The 21,494-nt window shown below is 36.8% G+C and overlaps 1 protein-coding gene across 2 annotated transcripts in view; it reads left to right on the top strand.

The window, feature by feature from the left end:
• LOC131045558 (uncharacterized) overlaps window positions 1-15,868 on the top strand; it is a 48,395-nt gene extending 32,527 nt beyond the window's left edge. Inside the window, exons 4-7 of one of the 2 annotated variants that reach the window (XM_057979152.2) lie at window positions 14,803-14,875; window positions 15,060-15,152; window positions 15,305-15,375; window positions 15,499-15,868. In XM_057979152.2, the coding sequence (XP_057835135.2) occupies window positions 14,803-14,875; window positions 15,060-15,152; window positions 15,305-15,346 (208 nt within the window). In that variant the 3' untranslated portion in view covers window positions 15,347-15,375; window positions 15,499-15,868. Of the gene's footprint in view, window positions 1-14,802; window positions 14,876-15,059; window positions 15,153-15,288; window positions 15,376-15,498 lie in introns of both variants that reach the window. The other variant, XM_057979151.2, reaches the window with a different exon arrangement.
• Window positions 15,869-21,494: the final 5,626 nt, after the last annotated feature.

Here is a 21,494-nt window from a genome sequence, read left to right as displayed (position 1 = left end):
TGTTGAAAGTTGTCAAATTGATTATCCAATTTTGAAAGTTGATCTATAGATACTCTAGTCAAAGCTTCTTCTTCATCATTAGAATCACCAATTGGATAAATAGAGATGTTATTAGGATGGGAAGAATTGGCATTATCCTCATTGAAGAAGTCACCCAAATTAGGCTCCATCTCCTCGGTAATTAAACCTTGGGAAGCCTTAATTCTAATGCTTCGTCTATAACAGGGATAGTGTAGGTAGGACTAATAGTGGTAAAACTCATGCACTAGAGGGAAAATTTGAATTTCAAATTTTAAGAACAAAGTTTGCAAAATTGAATAATGCAAAATTCAAGGAAATTATGATTACACAATTTGAACTTTGTTGAAAGGAAAAATAGCACAATTTCCAAAATAATTTAAGAAATTGAGATTAAAAATTAAGGCCAATGAAATACCACTCAATTTCAAAATTAAATTTGTTAAAATTTGTTTTTTTAAAATCAAGATAGATTATAATTGACCACTTAATTTCAAATTTTTCCTTGAAAGTTGTGATGTTGAAATTGAGAAGTATTTTTAATTTAAGAGATCAAAATTTGAGAAAATCAGCCAATTTTTTGGATTTAAGCAATTAAATATAGTCATAATAGTCTCTCGAAATTTCAGGGAAAAAGCCAGGGACTGTGTTGAAAGTGCACACGGTCCTCCCAACTTTTTCGGAAATTTTCAGGGGTGAAAGTTACGATGATTTTTAAGCTAACCCCCAAAAATTGGTTGATTTTATGAAGTTTAGATAGGCGAAATTAAGGTTTGAAATTGAAAATAGGACCCTATTAGGGTTTTGAAAAAGATAAGAATTTGAAAGGTAAATTTGAAAAAGGTCAAACCTAATGGATATGGCCACCTTAAATAATGTTTAGAAAACTGAAATTGATTGAAATTTGCACAAAATCCAATTAAATTTGAAAATTAGGGTTTTAAAACCTAACCATTGAATTTTTTAAAATTTTGAATTTTGGAAAAAAGAGGGAAATTGAAAATTTGAATTTTAAACAAGAAGACAAATTTGAAAACAGTCCTAAATCTGAAAATTAAATGTGAATTGAATTTTGTTTTGCACAAGTTCAATTTGATTTTTGAAAATTAGGGTTTTGACAACTAACCACTTAATTTTGTAAATTTGAATTGCAATTTGAACAAGACAATGATGAAATTGAATTTGACAAGCAATGCAATTTTCAGATCTAAAACAATAGACAACAATTTTTACAAGACACAAGTTCAATTCCAATTTTTGAAAACTAGGGTTTTGATTGAATGAACCACTAAGTTTTGTAATTTTGCAGGAAAATTAAACTTGTAAATGAAAAATATGCAATAATTTGAAATGTCAAGCATGTAAGATGTTGGGTTCACCAAAATGTAATGGTTGTGAAAGAGGGTGATGGAGAAATCAAGAGGAAATCTTTTCTCTCCTTAAGAGAAGGAGTGAAAGTTTCACAAAAGATTCCCTCCAACCTCTCACGCCTATTACATTTAAAGGAGGGGGGGAAATTCACTAGATCCAATCTCAATAGGAAGAAATTGAATACTAAATGAATTGACAATGGATTTGGAAAGTGAAAGTAACCCTCCTTTAGAATGCGATAGGTTGAATTATGTGATTTAAGACCAAGTGTAAATATGACCAAGAGATGGTTATAACTCGAGATAGAAATGTGAGATGAAGCTGTGCACCTGAAATTAGCAATAAAATGTCGAGACGAAGCTCCCCTGCAAATTTGGGCGAAAGTTGTTCGAGACCGTGTTGAAAGTGCATAGGGTCCTCTGAAAAATCCACGTGACGAAAATGGTTTTCCACCTCTGAAAATGAAGTCCAAATCTGCAAATATAGTTGCGCACCTGCAACCTACACACAAAAAATAGATAAAATGTTGTTGGGATTGGGGGTTTGCCTTCAGGTCAAACCCCGGTTTGGGAATTAACCAGTTACCAAATGATGAAAAGTACTTGCAAGTAATGAAAGTAAATGACTAAAATGAAATTCACCTCTAGAGAGGGTACAATTGAAATGTAAATAGAGTTGTCTGAAGGATATGTAGAATTGAATGTCAAAAGAGATCTCCACTTTAATGGTTGAATCCTTGACTTGAATGCAACACCTAGCCTTGAAAGGAGACTTGAGAATGCTCAATGCTTGAAAGGGATGGTTGAATGCTTGAATGCTTGATTTCTTTTAGGATCGCAATTTCCACTTAGTGAGCTCATATGCTTCATGATTGAACTTATGAGAGGGAGAATGCATCTTATATATTCGTCAATTAGGGTTAATTGACTGATTTTTCATCATAGGCCAACATAGGGAAACTTTTCCCGCTTCCAAAATGCAAAGCCCAATGCAAGATAAATGCAGAGAGTGCCCAAAACTGGGCAAGGACAGGGGCGCAAATTTTTTTACTTCATGAATTCCTAAGTGGAAGTGAATTTCTTTCATATGCCCAAGGAAGATGTGCGAGTCTTTATTTTGAACAGATCTGATTTTGAGTTGAAACAAACTTCATGTTCTCAAGGAGATGAGCGACTTCATGTTCTCAACAAGATGAGCAAACTTCATGATTTGAAGGAGAAGAGCGAAGTTGTATTATTCACCCACAATAAGATACAAAACTGCCAATAGATCATTTCCTAAAGCTTATTTGATGCCTTAACATGCCTAAGAGAGAATAATTTTGTATGAAAGGCAAGAGGTTAACTTCATGTTGGGAGCAAGATGAGTGAAGTTCAAGAATCCAAGTAGATGAGCGACTTCACCTTGAGCAACATGTGAACAAACTTCACAAACTCAACATCATGAGCGAATTTCATGAATTGGAGGACATGAGCAGACTTCTTCATGTTGAAAGTAGATGAGTGAAGGGGACTTGAAGGAGCAAAGTGAAATTCATGTTAGAAGTAGAGGAATGAAGGAAATTTGATAGCATTTACTTCATGTTCAAACGTTCAAGGGCAAACTTCACGAGTTGGAAGATTGGAGCGAATTCCATTAATGAGCACACATGAATGAATTTCAAATTCACGAGTTTAGCTTTTGGAGCGAACTTCATGAATCAACAAATTGGGGTGAATTTCATGTAAAGGTGAACTTCACGTGTTTGAAAATTGAAGCGACTTCATGAGTTGATGATCAAGAGCAAATTCATGAGTTGATGATTAGGAGCAAACTTCACACAAACGAGCTTCATGGGTTAGAGATCAAGAGTGAACTTCATGAATGGACAGAGGGGAGTGAACTTCATGTTTAGAGCCACAAAAGCGAATTTCAAGAATGAAAGTAAATTTAAAGGCAAGACGAGGGCAACTTAATGAACATCAAGGGTGGAATAAACTTCAAGAACTCCTCTCCAAAGAGCGCTAAAACAACTTCAAGTGTCGCTTCATGCGAGCGAATTCTCTTTATATGTTCTTATTAAATCTATATATCAAGTATATTTGATACTTGCTTGTTTATTTTGCAGGAGATGAAGCAAGATACAAGGAGGATATCCTCAAGTGAACTTCATAGACAAATACAAGAAGGCTATCACACAAGAAGCATTCACTTACACAAAGACATGATCTACAACATCAACGACGTGAAGGGAGTCACAAGAGAAGGAATTCCAAGGAAGAGAGACAATGGTGACATCAAAAGTTCATCAATACTTCAAAACTAAGATTTATACCTTGCACTTCCATGATCAAGGCATTCGAGAAGACAGTTTTAGAAGAGTTAATCAAAGTTAGAAGATCATCGTCATCATCGCTGAAGCTGGATAATGTTGAGTATCAAGAAATATTCCTTCATGATGATCTATCAAGTCGACAAAGTGCAAGATTGAAGTGGCATCCCAGTCACTACTCCACCAATCCGAGAGGTCCACATCAACGCTTCTAAGTTAAATGAATTAAGCTCACCAGTGATGGCACAAACTTCGAGGCACCTACCCTTGTTATCTATTGGTCATGCCAAAATGTTGTAATCATTTCATTGGCTGAATTGAGTTTGTTGTAACAAACCCTAATTAGGGTTTTCATTGTAAAATCTCGGCCATTGATTTCAAATGGATCTGAGCCATTGAATTGTATTGAGAGTATTATAAAAGGCTCAATCTCTTCATTTGTAAAGGTTAATAGTCAGCAAATTGTTAGCTAATAGTTAATAGCAATAGAAGAATAGATAGTTTTGAAGAATAGAATAGCCAGATCAGAGTAGAGTAGGAGGAGAAGGCAAAAATTGTTGCCTAAGTTGTAAATGAACTCCATTTTCATTGAAGTTATGGTGAAGTGTGTTGTTTCTTTACAATGTGCATGGATTCTTGTTGGATCTTCATGTTAGATGATAAATAAATTAGATTGAGTGGAGGAATTTGTTGAATGTATTCATGTGGAATCCGCCTAGTCCATACCAGTAGCCTCTTACTGATTGTAAGCATGCCTTGTGTGGTCAACTAGAATGATATGAGCTTAACTTCGAATCATTCTATATTTATTGCTTATGCATTAACTTGAATGGTGATCGATGTTTGATGGTATTGATTCGAATATCTTTGAAATATCCTTAGAAGATTGCACTGAGCTTGTGTCAAATTGTTCAAGTTGATGGTGAGACCTTGCTCAGTGGGATTCCATCTAATCATTCACTCATTTTCCTACATTCTTAGGATTAGAATAGACTCTCTCAACCCTTCATCTTTTGCCATTTTTTTTCAAACTCTAGCTAGTTTAAGATCAAAAGCATCATCATATTGTAACATCAGATTATCTAAGTTCCAGCGAATCAAGCATTCGGGCATTCAAATGTAAGTCCCCTTGTGATCCTAGAATAATCACATCAAACCAATGAGCTTATCCACACGTAGTGACCCTACATTCATGAACCTTAGAGTCTTCTGAAGTGATCCTTAAGCTAATCTTCAGCATTTGAGAGATTTTGTTCAAGAGAGGATAAGATACTTTTGGGTATTTTATTCTATGTTCGCATGTGCATAAAAAACACATCAACACTACCATAACAAAATAGAATGTCATTTCTGTAGTTGGTCTTTAACAAGAAACTTGTTCCTATAGTAATAAGCTAATTAATTTAGTTCCATTTTATAGTTTTATTTTTACCAATGATTTAAACTCTTTAATTATCTTCTGCTTCATTTGTTTTGTAGCAACACCTTTGTCCTTGGCAGTACATTCCCTTAATATGTTATAGGGGTTTACTGTTGGCTTGAATGAATTTCGATATGGAAATATCGTAGCTAGCTTTATTCCTTTATTGGGGATGGATGTTTGAAATTTGTAAGGAGTTCTGGTGAAAGCCTTTTGCAATGAAATGAGTTGGAGGGCCCACCTTTGTATGCTTACTTGAGTGTGATACAGTATGTTGTTTTGCATTTGCTAATAATGGAATCTTACAAGCAAAATGCTTTATTGATTGGTCAATCCCATGAATGTTTTTGGAACTAGCAGTGTTAACAGGATACACGATTGGGTCCTAAAAATGGATGTTACGAGTTTGAAGGCTAATTATCAGGCTCTATGATGGGATTTTACTCAGCTTTCTGCACACCATAAACTGACAGAATTGGCATAGTGACAGCACTTGATAACCCCATGCAGTTATCCCTTTTTCAATATATAATGTTAAGCCTCTGCAGAAACCATCCTTGCATATTTCTTACCCTGAGGTGTGCTATGTTGTCATTTGACAAAGAGAACACCAAGTCTTTGATACAGCAATCTCCTTTACAGGAGCGGAGCAGAGCCAACTGATACAGATCCTCTTGAGGTTTATCCATCTTATGATCCTTAAGACTTACACAAGGGCATTCTTCAGAAATGCCAGAAAGTTTCAAAGATCCTACTTCCCCATCAACTTGGCCAGCAGATATTCTACTTGCAGTTAACTGGCTCCTTTTTCTATCCAACAGGGATGGCATATGTGCCACAAGCAGGGCTCAAGAAGGGTTCCTCTGCTCCACATATTTTACTAAAGCTGGGTCCCACCTCCTGTATCTTGCTGCTTGATGCTGCTGAATGGCAAAGGAACAAGGCTGCCTGTGCAGGGATTCCCAACCATAATTTTTTGTGTTTGTTCAATGTATTGTTATTAAGAGCCATTTTTATTACCATAGTAGCCACATTCATAAAGAATGCAACGTGAAAAGTCCAAAAAAATGAAATATGTTGAATTAATAAAACATGACATAAAATTCTTTCAAAGAATATTTCCCAAAGCATGTAGAACTTCTTTTTTATTAATATAGATTTTTTTGTTCAAGGTCAACTAAGGTTAACAAAGAGAATGGGTCAGCATTGAACCATTCCTGAAAAAAAGACTTTTTAATACATACAGATTATAAAATGGAGAAAATATGATTTTTCTAATGTGGAGATGTTTTTGCTAATATGGTGCTTTAGTGAATTTTAGAGTAACTCTAAGCTGTCATCTGACAAGTCTCACAGCGGTTAAAATTGTAAGTTCTGGATGAAGTTTTCTAGTTTGAGGCAAAATTTATCATATTGATGTTGTGGCCATTGTAGAATCTAGATAGATGTCATGTGGAAGCGGATTAAAACAATTGTAATGAGGGATCCCATAGACTGGTGTACGCTTCATACTGCACATCCTAGATATTGACAAAAGTTTTCCATACTCTTGCTCACACATGTAGCTAGTTCCTCTGCCTGTGAGTAGTTAAAAGCACGGGTTGTTTATTTCATGTGAAGGGAATGAAAAAAGTTTGAAATATGCTTGCTCACTCATGTTGCTAGTTCCAATGCCCGAGTAATTAAAAACCCACACTATTTTATTCACGTGAAGAGAAACAATTCAAATCAAGAGGAGCAGAGAATTTGGATATTCTTCCACGACAGTCTTTGGTTGATGTCATCCAAGTACATGTTGTCTATGTGGGCCATTCCTAGATGGCAGGTAGTGAATGCCGAGCTCTCTTCTGGAGGAGAAATTAACCATGGGCTCTCTAGACTTAAAATTGCAGAAATTGAATTTTGTAAGTGAGCAGTTTCTTGAGCATTTGATGATTGAAGATGATGTTGCCGAGGATCTTTCCACTTTACATGAAGAAGATCCAGTATATGTATTGCCTTCTTTCTTCCGTCTTCTACATCTTTACTGCTAAAAATATTTGAATGTATTTCTGACAATTGAAGAACTGATAAATCTGAAATTTAACTTAACCATCATTGTTTTGTTCTACTTCCAGTTAAGGTCTACAACAATTCATTCTTTCTCTCTTAACTCTTTATCATCCTGATGATGGATCAGAGAGTGATCCAAAACATTGATCCAAAAACTAAGACAGTCTAATTCCAGAAGCAGCATCAAAACTTTTTAAATTATGGATTGTGGAAATCTTATATCATTAGTGTTTTCATTGTTCAATATTAAGGAGGCAAATAGAAAGAAATTTGTGAGCTTTCGAAGGACAACTCATGCAAATTGGTGTCTGGCTTGCCTGCGACATAAAAACTAACCTATAACTTTTCTACGTTATATCATTGGTATGATTATTTTCAATGAAGGAGTTTTATGATTTTGTTTTTGTGTAATCTATCTGCTACACAGATACAGCCTTATAATGCTTAACCTAGGTTTTAGAGGTTCATACTAAACGCTAATTGTGGGCTTTCATTAAAGTTTCAACTAGACTATCAGTTGCCAACATGGGACTGATGCTAATCTTGCATTTAATTAGCTGATCCAAGCCATATTGAGGTAATGTTTGTGCCAAAATTCCGTCCAACTGAATTTTAAGACCAAACTAGGCCATTGCTTGAGTTCTGAGCTCTTTTATGATTTAGCCCATGGTTAAGTCTTATGATCAACACTATTTCCATGGAGTGATTGTTTATTCATACAGGTTCATTGCTTGAATCTTGATCTTCTTGGTAATTTATCTAATTTATTTGTCTTATTTAAACAATAAAACTTACTCTCTACAGGGTGATGCCAGATTCTTGAAGTACCAATTTCAACTACAGTGGTACTGGACAAGTTTTCGTAGCAAGTATCTTGATAGAAGGGGTATTTAACTTAAGATACTGTTAAGATTGAGTTCCTAAGGGCTTTTTTTAGATACATTATAAAATTTGGAGATTGAACTTAAACTTAACGGCTTTCAGAATATCTTCTATTCATATTCAGACAATTTGCGGGCCTTTACTTTGGTTAGCAGTGGAAAATTCTAAGTCTTCAGTAATGGAAAATTTTGTTTGGTTTTCTAACGTAGCCTCATTAGTGGGTTCATTTATCTTGGTTCACTTTTCCAGTGTTCTTAGATGGTGCTGAAGCTCCTGGGAAAAATTCCCCCACTTGCTGCAAGATTTTACTATATTTTCTGCATCTATTTTTGTTTGTGGAAAGTTGCCAATTGTTTTTTCTAAGCAAAGATTTGGAGGCGGTTTCTTACCCAGAGTGATTGGTTAGTGACCAGTGAAAATTCATTGCATACATTTCCTGTTACGATTTCTTAGCGTTGGGATGCAATTTTTTTCAATTATATGCAGATTTGTCAGCAGGTTGCAACTTGTAAATATATCAGCTTTCAGAAGGAAAAAAGTCCAAAAAACAAGATGAAAGACCTCAAATATAAAATGTTTGTTCTTTAGCATTTCAAGGATATTTTGTTAGTAGAAACCAAGAGGTGGTCTATTTCCCATTCTTAATTACGTGTTAAGGATTTTAGTGGGTGTTATGAGTTTGAAGGCTAACTATCAAGTAAACCTGTTATTAAGACTGCAATAATTTCACATTACAAAACCTTTCACATGGTGAATGTGATGTCACAATATCTTTCATAAAAAGTCGTCAATTGTTTTTCATTGAGTCATTATTTACCCAGATCATTTCTTTTGTTGGTTAAGCTGTTTTTTTAACACAGATTAATTTCTTCACTTTCCTAAGCGGGTTGCTTTGGCTATAGTTATTTTTTCCTTGTGAATTGTTTTGTGGTGTGCATCTTATAGCACTTCACTTTATTGAATACTCCATGAATCATGTATATGCTTCAATGTTCAGATTGTTATTTCACTTGTTTGCTGAGCATATATATTTACAGGCAACATATTGTTGTGACGTATTCACACATCGCCCCATTGCAAATGGGGACCCCTACTTTTTTCGCTTTGTGGGGTTTGGCTTTCTAGGTTTTAGAGTTTTGTCTGTTAGTTAGCCTTTGCTTTTCGAGTGTCGCTAGGGGGATCACTAGGATGGCAGGCTCTGCTTGAGCCAAGGTGAGTCTTTGGGGCCCCAGAATTAGGGTTTCTTTGAAAGTCTTCCTTAGGGCCTGGTTTTGCTCTTGTTGCTAATTGTGTCTTGCTTGGTGAGTGAATATCCTCTTTGAAGTTCTGAGTTAGGTGAAGTTGGTGAGTGATGAAGTTTGGAATGTCATCCTGATCTTCAAATGCCCTGAAATTTGGCTAAGTCTGGAATGTCTTCCTGATCTTGAAATTTGACAATTCTGGAAAATTGAAGAATCTTCCAAAAAATAGATTTTGCATTATAACTCCTGGAGGTCCGAAGCCACTCTCAAACATCCTGACAGTATATATGGAATATAACTTAAAGTTCACTTATACTTAAATGTTATATTCTATAAATGAAGACTTGAGTAGAGGCTAAAATGTCAAATTTTGCTCTTGACCCTTCCAAAGGGTCCAGAGCGAAAATTCACCAAGGACTCAGGATCTCACCTAAGTCAGAGTGGTTGAGCGAATGGGCAAGGATATGCATCAAGGCATGAGTCTAGGCCAAAGTCAAGTCAATTCCAAAGTAAATCAAGCCTAGAATAGGAATTTCGCTCCTGACCCTTCCAAAGGGTCCATAGCGAATTCCTTTGTAAGACACTCTACATTGCCCAAAGTCATGAACTAGCTCATTCCTAGACTTGAGTGGAGGCAAAAGCACTTGTTTAAGTGAAGAAATGTGAAAGATGAAGTCAGGATTATACCCTAAGTTGAACTGACCCTTCCAAAGGGTCCAGAGCGAAATTCATGTAAAACCCTATTTTTCACCAAATTCTTGGGCTAGATGTCAACTTGAAGAGCAAATTCATGTGATCATGATGGAAGGAAGCCTAACGAAGTTTGTCCAAGGTATGAAGAGAAAATAAGTGAGAAATTAGCTCAAAAGGTGAATTTCGCTCCTGACCCTTCCAAAGGGTCCAAAGCAAAATTCTTAGAGGTCACCTTTTTCTCCTTGTTTGCATTGAAAGCCTTGTTCCTTGGGCATGGTAAGGGCAGTTTGATATGTTCTAGCCCTAGGGAGTGATTGAAGGAGTTGGAGAGTGTGGATTTTGTCTAAAGCATGAATTTCGCTCCTGACCCTTCCAAAGGGTCCAGAGCGAAATTCACCTTTTCCTCTATTTTGCTCTTTCATATGGCCAAGTTTTGGATTTTTGAGGCATAGTTGAGGAGACTTGGATGCATGTTTGCCTTGGAGAGGAGGTTTAAGACTACAAAATATTGGAAATTAGCCTAAAGTAGGAATTTCGCTCCCGACCCTTCCAAAGGGTCCAGAGCGAAATCCTCATCTGACCCTCTATTTTGCCTAGGACATTGGAAAGACCTTGCTTTGAGCCAAGTGAGTGGCAAATGGACTTGATGGTGGTAAGGAGAGACAAATTTGAGCAAGTTTAAAGATGGATTAGATGAAATGGTGAAAATCAACCTAGAGTGGAAATTTCGCTCCTGACCCTTCCAAAGGGTCCAGAGCGAAATCTTCCATTTTACCTTCTATCTTGCCTAAAATGATGAATAGAGTTTGAAAGGACCTTGAAATTGATCAAGTTTGAGAGGATTGGATAAATCAAGATTTTTGCTCCTGACCCTTCCAAAGGGTCCAGCGCGAAAATCCTCATAACCCTCATTTCCTGCCTAATTTTGGCTAAGTGTTGGTCTCTAAGGCACCTTGAAAGGTGGATTGATGTGTTCTTGCCTTGGGGGATGATTGAAAGTGTTGAAAAGTGAGGATTTTGTCCAAGAATGGAAATGTCGCTCCTAACCCTTCCAAAGGGTCCAGAGCGAAATTTCCCATAAACCTCATTTCCTTCCTTGTTTGGACCTACATTCTAGTTTTGAAGTGATGGGATGTAAGAATGTGAAGGATTTTAGCCTAGAACATGAATTTCTCTCCTGACCCTTCCAAAGGGCCTAGAGCGAAATTCCTTACAAACCTATTTTTTAACCTTGCTTGGGCTTAAAACTTTGTTCCTTGGGTGAAAAACGATGAAATTTTATCTTGTAATGAAGAATGTGGTTGAAAGGATGAAGAATCAAGTCGAGTGAGAAATTCGCTCCTGACCCTTCCAAAGGGTCCAGAGCGAACTTTCTCAAAACCACTCTTTTCTCTTAACTTTGTGCTAGATCAAGTGTGGGCTAAGGTAAATTCAAGAAGGAGATGTCCCTAAGAATGACTTTGAGTTGCTAGTGATCCAGGAATTTGAAGGAATTGAGCAAAATATGAATTTCGCTCCTTACCCTTCCAAAGGGTCCAGAGCGAAATTTCTAAAATCACCTATTTTCCCTGCAGGTCAAGTCAAACTTTGAGTTTTTATAGCTTGGATGAGTGTGAGGAGAGGTGTTCTTGCCCTTTTGAAGTTGATTGAGGTTGAAAGGATAGAAGAATAAGCTCAAAACAAGATTTTTGCTCCTGACCCTTCCAAAGGGTCTAGAGCAAAAAAACCCTAAAACCATTTTTTTTTCCAAATTTTGTGTGAAGATAGGCTTAGACCTAGGTAAGAAAAATCCTTTGGATTGCCTTTGAATGATTCTTGATCACCAAAAATGCAAATTTTGAGCTAAAATATGAATTTTGCTCCTGACCCTTCCAAAGGGTCCAGAGCGAAATTTTGGATGGGTCCTGTCCCTGTCTAGGTTTTTGAGCGAATTTTCCTTTTCAAGCCTTTTGAGGATCAAGCAAATGTTGCCAAGCTAAGAGATGGATTCAAATGAGGGAGTCTAGAGGAAACAAGAGGGAAGGAATGGAGTTGACTCAGGATAAACAAGCAAAATATGAATTTCGCTCCTGACCCTTCCAAAGGGTCCAGAGCGAAATTCTTCAAAATTACCTATTTCCTCCTTGTGTGAAGCTAGGACTTTGATTCCTAGGGCGTGGTTGAGGTTGGAATGATATTTACTTTGCCCTGCAAGATGAATTGAGGTGAAGGAAATGGAGAATTAAGCCTAAGACTTGAATTTCGCTCCTGATCCTTCCAAAGGGTCTAGAGCGAAATTCTCATGATCACCTAATTCACCCATGGTGGAAGCTAAAAAATGGAATTTCTAGGCTTTGTTGAAATAAAACTAGCATATGTTCACCTTTAAGAGCAATTCGGAGTAAAGAATTGAGACAAATGAGACATAATCATGGAAATCGCTCCTGACCCTTCGAAAGGGTCCAGGGCGAAATCCTTTGAAACTCCTATTTTTTTACCTTGTTTGAGCTAGGGAAAGGGCTAGTTGTGAGATTATGATGAAATGAGGTCTAAATTGGCCAGGAATGCAAATTTCGCTCCTGACCCTTCCAAAGGGTCCAGGGCAAAATTTTTATAGGGCCTGTCCTTGGGGAAAATCTTGAGCGAAATTCCATTTTGATGTCTTATCATTAATGATTTAAGGTGGAAAATGCTATGTTGAAATGAATATGTCATATGTTCCCTTAATCATCTTTTGGTTTGTTTTGCAGATGAAAGAAGACCAGGCTAGGACAAAGACGACCTCTTCCAGTCCATCATCATCAAGAACGTTCCACAGGCAAAAGGGAAGACTCAAGGCACTTTAAAGTGTTGGAAGACTCAATGTGTTCAAGGAATTGCCAGCTACCTCTAGAACCTTCACTTCGCCACACCAAGGAACCACAAGATGACAAAGAAAGGCGATGCCAGCATTTCAAGGAAAGGTACACCATCCATCCAGCACATCAAAGACAAAGGAGGTCAAAGCAAAGGTCCATTGAAGAAGCAGATAGTTTCAGAAGAGTTAATTAAAGTTAGCTTCTCAACATCATCAAATTGAACATCAACCAAGTTACAAGTGTCAGACAAGGTGGCATTCCAGTCATCACTCCAGTCGGATTGGTCCACCTCAGCATGACCAGATTCAATGTACCTAATTTACCGGAGGCAGCACAAACTTCGAGGCACCTACCCTTGCTTCTTATTGGTCCTCACTCCTGGAATGTAATTTTCTCATTGGCTAGGGGAAGTTTGTTGTAACAAACCCTAATTAGGGTTTCTAACTTGTAATCGTAGCCTTTGATTCTAAGTCAATCAGAGCCGTCTGTTCGTAAAGGGACTCTCTATATAAAACCCTGGCTCCTCATTTGTAATAGTTAATAGTTGGTTAATAGAGAATAGATAGTAGTGAATAGTCAGAGAGTAGGAAATAGTTAGAGTAGAATAGAAAGAGAAGGCAAAGATTGTTGCCAAGATGTTGTTGTAAAGGACTTGTAAACTTCATTGAAGAAATGGTGAATTCTATGGGTCGATTCAACAATTTGCATTGTCTCTATACTTCTCAAATTTGATTTCATGTTATTAGATGAGTGGAAGAAATGTGTATGATCGTTGGTGAAATTTGTATATCCATACTACTAGCAGTTTGTTGATTGCGCCTTGTGTAGTCAACTGGAATCATTCAGCTTAAGCATAACTTCAATTGTCGCTTCTTCATTGATATGCATCAGCCTGATGGTGTCCATGCCTGTAGCGGTGATCTGGACATCATAAAGCTCTCCTCAGAAGATCGCACTAACCTTGTGGAGATGGTCTTGGGATGTCAAAGCAAGACTTAGTTAGAATTTCATCAAAGGTCATTCATTGCTCTTACATTCTTAGTATTAGAAATAGATCCCGTTTCAACCCTTCACCTTTTTCCTTTTTTTTCAAAATCTAGGACCAGTAAAATCTCACGTTCTAGCAATATCCAAAGCAAATCAGATGTTCAAGTCGTCGAATGTAAGTCCCCTTGTGATTCCAACAAAATCACATCGTACCGCAAAGAGCTTATCCACACGTAGAGAACCTACATACAAGAACCTTGGAGTTGCCTTGATTGATCCTTTGGCGAGATCTTCAACAGTCGGGAACTTTGTTCAAGAGAGGATAAGGTACCTTTAGGTATTTTATTCTGTGTTCGCATGTGTACAAAAAACACATCAACACATACACAACATGTCCTTCGTAGGTATTGTATAGCATTTACTCACTGATTATATTCACCTTAATCTTTCTACCTAACCTTCTGATCGACAACATCTCTAGTCATATATCCGACTAGAGAGATCGCACCTCTCCATCACAGAGGAGACACGTCTCCCTCCAAACGCCTTCCTTAATAAATACTAACGAGTTAGCAAAGATCGTGTGACTTAAGGTATCCCGTGATTCTGTTTTGTTACATGGAATTCCTAATAAACACATCGGACGCCTACAACCCACATATAGATATCTACTCTTATGGTGATCGTAGTTGATACAATATATTCACACGTAGGAAAATAAACAGACTGTTAATAAGGGTTGCGACAATAGTCAGGAGAAAGATATCTCCTGTCACTACAACATCAACACAGATGGTTTTCTATTTCTTTTGGCTTTCTGATGTTTTTGAACTCCTGTATCTGTCTTGTTGTTGCAGTTTTGCCAAGTTATTTCTTTAATGGAGTAGTTGCAGGGAAGTAGATATAATTATGGTAGATTGTATTAGAAGTCTACAGGAAAATGCAGAATTTTAATTTCACTGGGCATTTATGTGGAAATATATTTTGTAGGTATCTCTCACTAAGTAAACTGGTATCAGGAACCGGAGCTTCTAGTGCAGGCTTGAGGCTTTTGCTTGATCAGGTAAACATGCTTATTGCTTGTAATAGGGTTGCTTATTTTCTTTTCCATGTTTGCTTGAGCTTGATGGTATGCGGCAGAGATTAAAGACTCAGTTTGTATCCATTTATAAGTGTTTCGTTGTAATACTGTATCCAAGATCACCCCTGCTTATTAATAATTTTTCTGTTGTTGGATGTATGAATAGTTCTTGTTTGCGCCTACCTTTATTGGCATTTTTTTCTGTTCGTTGCTGACCTTGGAGGGCCGCACATCAGACATACTACCGAAGCTCAAACAAGTGACTTTCTTTATACCATTCTCCTTCTTGATACTCTAGAGACCATATTCTAAGTAGATGTTATGGGAAAAGCTTCAAGTTCTATTTGAACCTGTTAATGCATCTTACGTTAATCAGATTGTTTTGTGAATAATAGGAATGGTTTGCTGCAGTGGTGGCAAACTGGAAACTGTGGATTCCTTTTCAGTTCCTGAATTTCCTGGTTGTTCCACAACAATTTCAGGTCTTGTGTTTATATTTATTTTGATTTCAGAGATGGACTACCATCGATTCTCAGATCTTCTCCTTACAATGTTCATTGTCATGATTAATTGCTGATGTTAAATATTATTTTTGTGCCAAGCAGGTTCTTGCAGCCAATTTTATTGCTCTTGCTTGGAATATATACCTTTCATTTGCAAGCCATAAAAATGTGCCTTCTACATCTGGTTCATGATTTTGCAAGTTGGATGCATGTTCCTAAGAGCAATTCTCGAATCATTCAGTTAAGATACAGAAATTCACAACATGTTGCAAGATCTTAGAAGTGCATTGATGTTTATATATTTTCTCCAATTAAAATCTCTGTAAGCTTATTATAATCCCATGCCTACATCATCCTTATTAGTTATTTATCATGCAACAAACAATTTTGAAAGTGTTGTAATGCAATTGCTTTACATAATTAGTGCCTTGATTTTGTTTGTATCATGCAGAATAAGATTTCTTTCCCTATACCTTTCTCTTAGCAACCTTTGTTTTTGTTCATTTAATTTTTCTGCCAATAGTGGAATGCTTTATCAGATGGTTTGAGTCGTTTTTACAATTTCTTATGCCCTTAAAGCTGGTGATGTGTCTAACCTAAGCAAAATCAGGACGAAATAATCAATTCTACATTGCATCTAATATATCCTGAGTTGATGTCTGATATATTGGTTTATATGGTCAATGCCATTACGACCCATCTGTTTGTGAGATAAGCATGTGCTGCTTTATTGCAGGATTCATGGAGATACCTTTCATATTAAAAGAATATTGTGATATTAAGCTACAATGGTCAATTAAGTTGTTAGGATAGGCTTTAGGGATATTTTTTATTTTTAGTTGTCATCTGCATTCCTTATTGGATAAATTGTTTGTAACTTTTATTTAAGGAGACTGTGCTCCTTTGTTAATATTGAATATCTTGGTAATCACTCTTTGTTGTTACTTTTTGTAATATGGTATTAGAGCCCGGGTTTTCAAAATTCTCGATATTGGTGAGTTGTGAATTCCATGAACTGTTGTAGTGATGAATATTGGTGAGTTGTGAATTCCATGAACTGTTGTAGTGATGAATTGCATGCAAGACACGGGATCGTGCCAAAGGAAGCTATATAGATTCATACAAGGGGTTTTGGCAAAATTCTTCAGTAAATTCATGGGTCTATTTTTTGCAATTTTTCGGCAGATTTTTAAAAAAAATTCATGAGATTTTTTTTTTTTTTCTGGTGCAAAACGTGAGGGATTTTTTTTGAAACATCACTTGCATTCAGTAAAAATTCACGACTATTTTTTTGTCCAAATCATGGGTTTTCTTTATTTGAAAGTCACACAAGGGTTTCTAGTGAAAACATGCTGGTTTTTGAAGTGAAATAATGCCATTTGATCTATAAATCATGTTTCATTTGTAAAATTTGCACCAAAGAAGCAACAAATTTTTTCATGATTTTGGTTTGTGGGGCAAATGGATTCATTGACCAACAACATGTTGGAAGGCAACCAAAGGTTCATTGACAAAAATATAGTGTTCCACAACCGCTGGGGACAAGGAGACGGGGGGACACAGGGACAAGGGGACAAAGGGCCTAAGTTTCGAGGCGGGGGGACTTGGGCCGGGGGGGGGAACGCGTCCCCATGGAACACTGCAAAAATACAACACTTGGAAATAAAGAATCTTCACTATCTTTGAATACAAGTGCTTTGATTATATCATCTTTGGGATTGGCACTTGGCTAATGATTGCAGGTAAAGACCAAGACAAGTTTGATGAACATAACTGTGAAGTTGTTATGCTCATTAAATTATTAGTCATAGATATAATGCTTTCGGAGTTTCCATCAAACAAATCTTCTACGAAGTTTTGGAAATACTTGTGAGGAAGCTATATAGATTCATACAAGGGGTTTTGGCAAAATTCTTCAGTAAATTCATGGGTCTATTTTTTGCAATTTTTCGGCAGATTTAAAAAAAAAATTCATGGGCTTTTTTTTTTTGGTGCAAAACGTGAGGGATTTTTTTTGAAACATCACTTGCATTCAATAAAAATTCGCGACAATTTTTTGTCCAAATCATGGGTTTTCTTTATTTGAAAGTCACACAAGGGTTTCTAGTGAAAACATGTTGGTTTTTGAAGTGAAATAGCGCTATTTGATCTATAAATCATGTTTCATTTGTAAAATTTGCACCAAAGAAGCAACACGTTTTTTCATGATTTTGGTTTGTGGGGCAAATGGATTCATTGATCAACAACATGTTGGAAGGCAACCAGAGGTTCATTGAAAAAAATACAGTGTTCCACAGTTGCTGGGGACGAGGAGACAGAGTGACAAAGGGCCTAAGTTTCGGGGCGAGGGGACTTAGGTCGGGGGGGGGAAGGGGAACGCATCCCCATGGAACACTGCAAAAATACAAAACCTGGAAATAAAGAATCTTCACTATCTTTGAATGCAAGTGCTTTGATTAGATCATCTTTGGGATTGGCACTTGGCTAATGATTGCAGGTAAAGACCAAGACAAGTTTGATGAACATAATTGTGAAGTTGTTATGCTCATTAAATTATTAGTCATAGATATAATGCTTTGAGAGTTTCCATCGAACAAATCTTCTACGAAGTTTTGGAAATACTTGTGAGATTTGCATGAGACATTAGATTAAGGTAGGGCATTCCTTAAAACTATGTTCTCAATCATGATAAACAATGTCTTTGCAGTATCATTTGATAAAGATCAAAGACATTTACAATTAGTTAGCTGCTTTGGTCACATGATGGAAGAAGACATGGTGGTAATAATGCTGAAACGCTTATAATGGTCATACAAGCATTTCATAGAAACGCTCAACATCATATATGCCAAAGTTGACTTGAAGTTTGATATCGTGTGCGACAAACTATAGCAATAGAATAGATGGAAGAAAGTGTTTGGTAGCAGTAGTGACTCACCTAGTGTAGAACATGCATTTGTAATTAAGGATAATGACAAAGGCAAGTGGCCTCATAAGAGAGCTCAAGGACAAAATGATGATACTCGAAGAATTTGAAGACTATCATGTCAATTTTGTGGTAAATTTGGTCATGGGAAGAAGCATTGTAGAAATACATTGGTTGATAAAAAATGTAGTCAAGGAGGGTCTCCACTAAAGGTTCACGCAGATCACAAGTCTTTTGCATGGCACATCGATTTTGGAGCTTCTAGACACTATACACACAAAAAGGATTGGTTCACTATGTATATGGCTTTCTCAAATGTAGCGATCTTTGGTGGTAGTGTAGGAGTATAAAATTCTACAGTTGTCGGTAAAGGCAATGTTCAAATAACCTTTGTGAGGGGAATTTCATATTTTTCTCAATATATACCATGTTCTAGGTATGGAGGTCAATTCGCTCTTAATGAGTCAAATTATACACCGCAATCCCAAGTTGGACATCGTTTTTAACATACACAAGTGACATATTATTGACACAATCCAACAAATCCATAATACTTGGCTTGGAAGATTATGGTTTGTATTGACTTGTTGACGTTGGAGAGGTTTTGGAGCATGCAATGGCTGCAAAGAGTTCATATTCTATCAATACTCTTTGACATCTTAACCTATCTTATCTCACTCAATTGGCTCGAGAGGAAATGGTTGAAGGTTTACTTGAGAGCCAACAACGAATATAGGGTGTTTGCAGAACTTGCCAAGCATGGAAGCAACATAGAAATCCTTTTTTTCAAGGGACAGGCTTGGAGAGCACAAAAGGTCCATCAATTGGTTCATGAAAATGAATGTGGACCAATGAATACAACATTGATCACTAGTGTCAAGTATTTTTTCTCATTTTTGTAGATGATTACAATAGGAAAATGTGGGTGCTTTCCTAAAAGAAAAATGAAAGTGTTAAAAGAATTTAATAAGTTCAAGTAATTAGTAGGAAAAGAGTCAGGATGTGTAATCATAACTCTTAGGTTTGATAATGGGAGTGAATTTATTGAAATGAATTCATGGACTTTGTGCTAAACATGGTATAAATCACTAATTCACAATGCTCTATAGCCCTCTCCTAAATGGCATAGTTGAGAGGAGGAACCATACTATTATGGAAATGGCTTAGTGCATGTTGGAGAACTTTAGTGTTCACAAGGACTTTTGGGTAGAGGTAGTTTACACTACATTGTATCTTTTCAACATGTCTTTGACATAAGTAGTGTAGGAGAACACCCTAAAGGAAGCATGATTTGGGAGGAAACTAAGAGTGAGCCATCTTAAGGTTTTTGGATCTATTGCACGTGAAGATTCTAGATGCCAAAAGAACAAAACTAGACTCAAAGAGCAAGAAGTTAATGCTCACAGGGTAAGTGACAATCATAAAGCCTATAGGTTGATTGATGTGAACATTGAATACTTGACATTCAACAGGGACATGGTGATCAATGAAGATGTTGAGCCTTTTCATCTCTCTTCTGACATAAAAAGTATTAAAGATCAACCCTTGAAGGCTAAATATTTAGGTTTGTAACTTTAATTAGCTACACCTAAAGAGGGCTACTCTAATGATTTCAAACATGTGGAATTATTTAGGAAAGTACTAGTACTTGTACCAAAAGACTTTTTTAGGAGAACCTCGATCATCATCTAGATGATATAGTACTAGGTAGCCCAAGTGACGATGACCACACTCATTTGGATGGAGGGATTTCTTCCAAGAGACCTAAGTGGTAGGAAACACTTCTCGTGATGTTCAAGATGAAGGTAGATCATCTAGAGGTGAGAGCAAGGAAAACACAATTAACTTTGCTCTAATATTTCACATTCAAAGTGTTTATGAACCCCAAGATTTTGCAGACACAAAAGGTAAACCAGAATGGGAAAAGGCCACACAAGTTGAACATAAAAGTCTTATGAAGAATAAGACTTGGGTTCTTTCATATTTTCAAATATTTGGTGAGTGACAAGTAGGGAAACTCTTCAAACATGATAACAAATTAGTAATTGACACCCTTATAGATGGTTCATGCTAACTCTTGTTTACATTTGTTTCAAATTCAATGTAGTGAAGGGAAACAAAGAATAAAATTACAAAATACAACAACAATTTGGACTGCTAAAAAGAACTACAAGAATCTAGAAGTAACTAATACCAAAATAGTTACACACTTAAATTAGTGTGAAAACAAAGTAGGCAAACACTAGACAACGTAGAAACTATAAAGCTATATGAAATCACAATCACAAATGTACACAATAATTTGAAAGAAAAGGATTTGCAATGAAACCATGCAAAGGGATGGATCTGAGTAAAAAGCCAAAGCTGAATATATACATTTAAGTTTGGAGCACTAAAAGTACCAAATTTATCTTGAATCACCTCAGAGGGGCTAGGAAAGAGACATGCACAATATTGTAATTTGTATTTTGCTAGTTCGATGATGGATTGTTACACTAGTACATTCGGGGCTAATTTCCGACGGCCTATCGTCGGAATTTCAACTACTTTTCGTCAGACTGTCGACAATTGAAGCTGTCGAAAACTCGTCGTCAGACTTCTCGATGATGCCATTTAACGTCGAAATTTTGACGACATCATGAACTCTTCCGACGGCGGCCATGATCGCTCCTCCGGTCAAAAATGTCATCGAATGGACGTTGGAATTCCAACGCTCCCCCATGAATATGAATCGATGACCGTTCGACAAGGAAGTGTCGTCGGACATACAACATCCTCGTCAGATGTTTCTTTAGTTGGCGTTGGAATTCCGATGGCTACTAGAAACTTTGCATCGACGAGAATGCTGTTGGTCCGATGGTTTGGCCGTCAGTGCAACGTTTAGTTGGCATTGAAATTCCGATGGCTATTTATTTAAAAAAAATAAAAAAATTTGATTATTTTGTACTGTGACTGCAACAGGGTAAGGCAGGTGGTATCAGGCGGGTGTTTACTTAATGTAGTTTGACTTATTGGAGTGGAGGTGTTTTCCACAGTCTAGATCTTCCCGAATACTAGTGTATCAAGCTAAAGCGCGGGTGTTGTCTACAGTCTATTTCAGGTAGTGTCCTCATCGATCTACGCATACCTTTGCTGGGGCAACTAGGAGTGCTATTCAAATATATACACACAC

The sequence above is a fragment of the Cryptomeria japonica genome, chromosome 10, assembly GCF_030272615.1.
Source record: "Cryptomeria japonica chromosome 10, Sugi_1.0, whole genome shotgun sequence".
NCBI classification, from domain to species: domain Eukaryota; kingdom Viridiplantae; phylum Streptophyta; class Pinopsida; order Cupressales; family Cupressaceae; genus Cryptomeria; species Cryptomeria japonica.
Note: the sequence above shows the minus strand (reverse complement) of the source record. Positions and strands in the feature narration are given on the sequence as shown.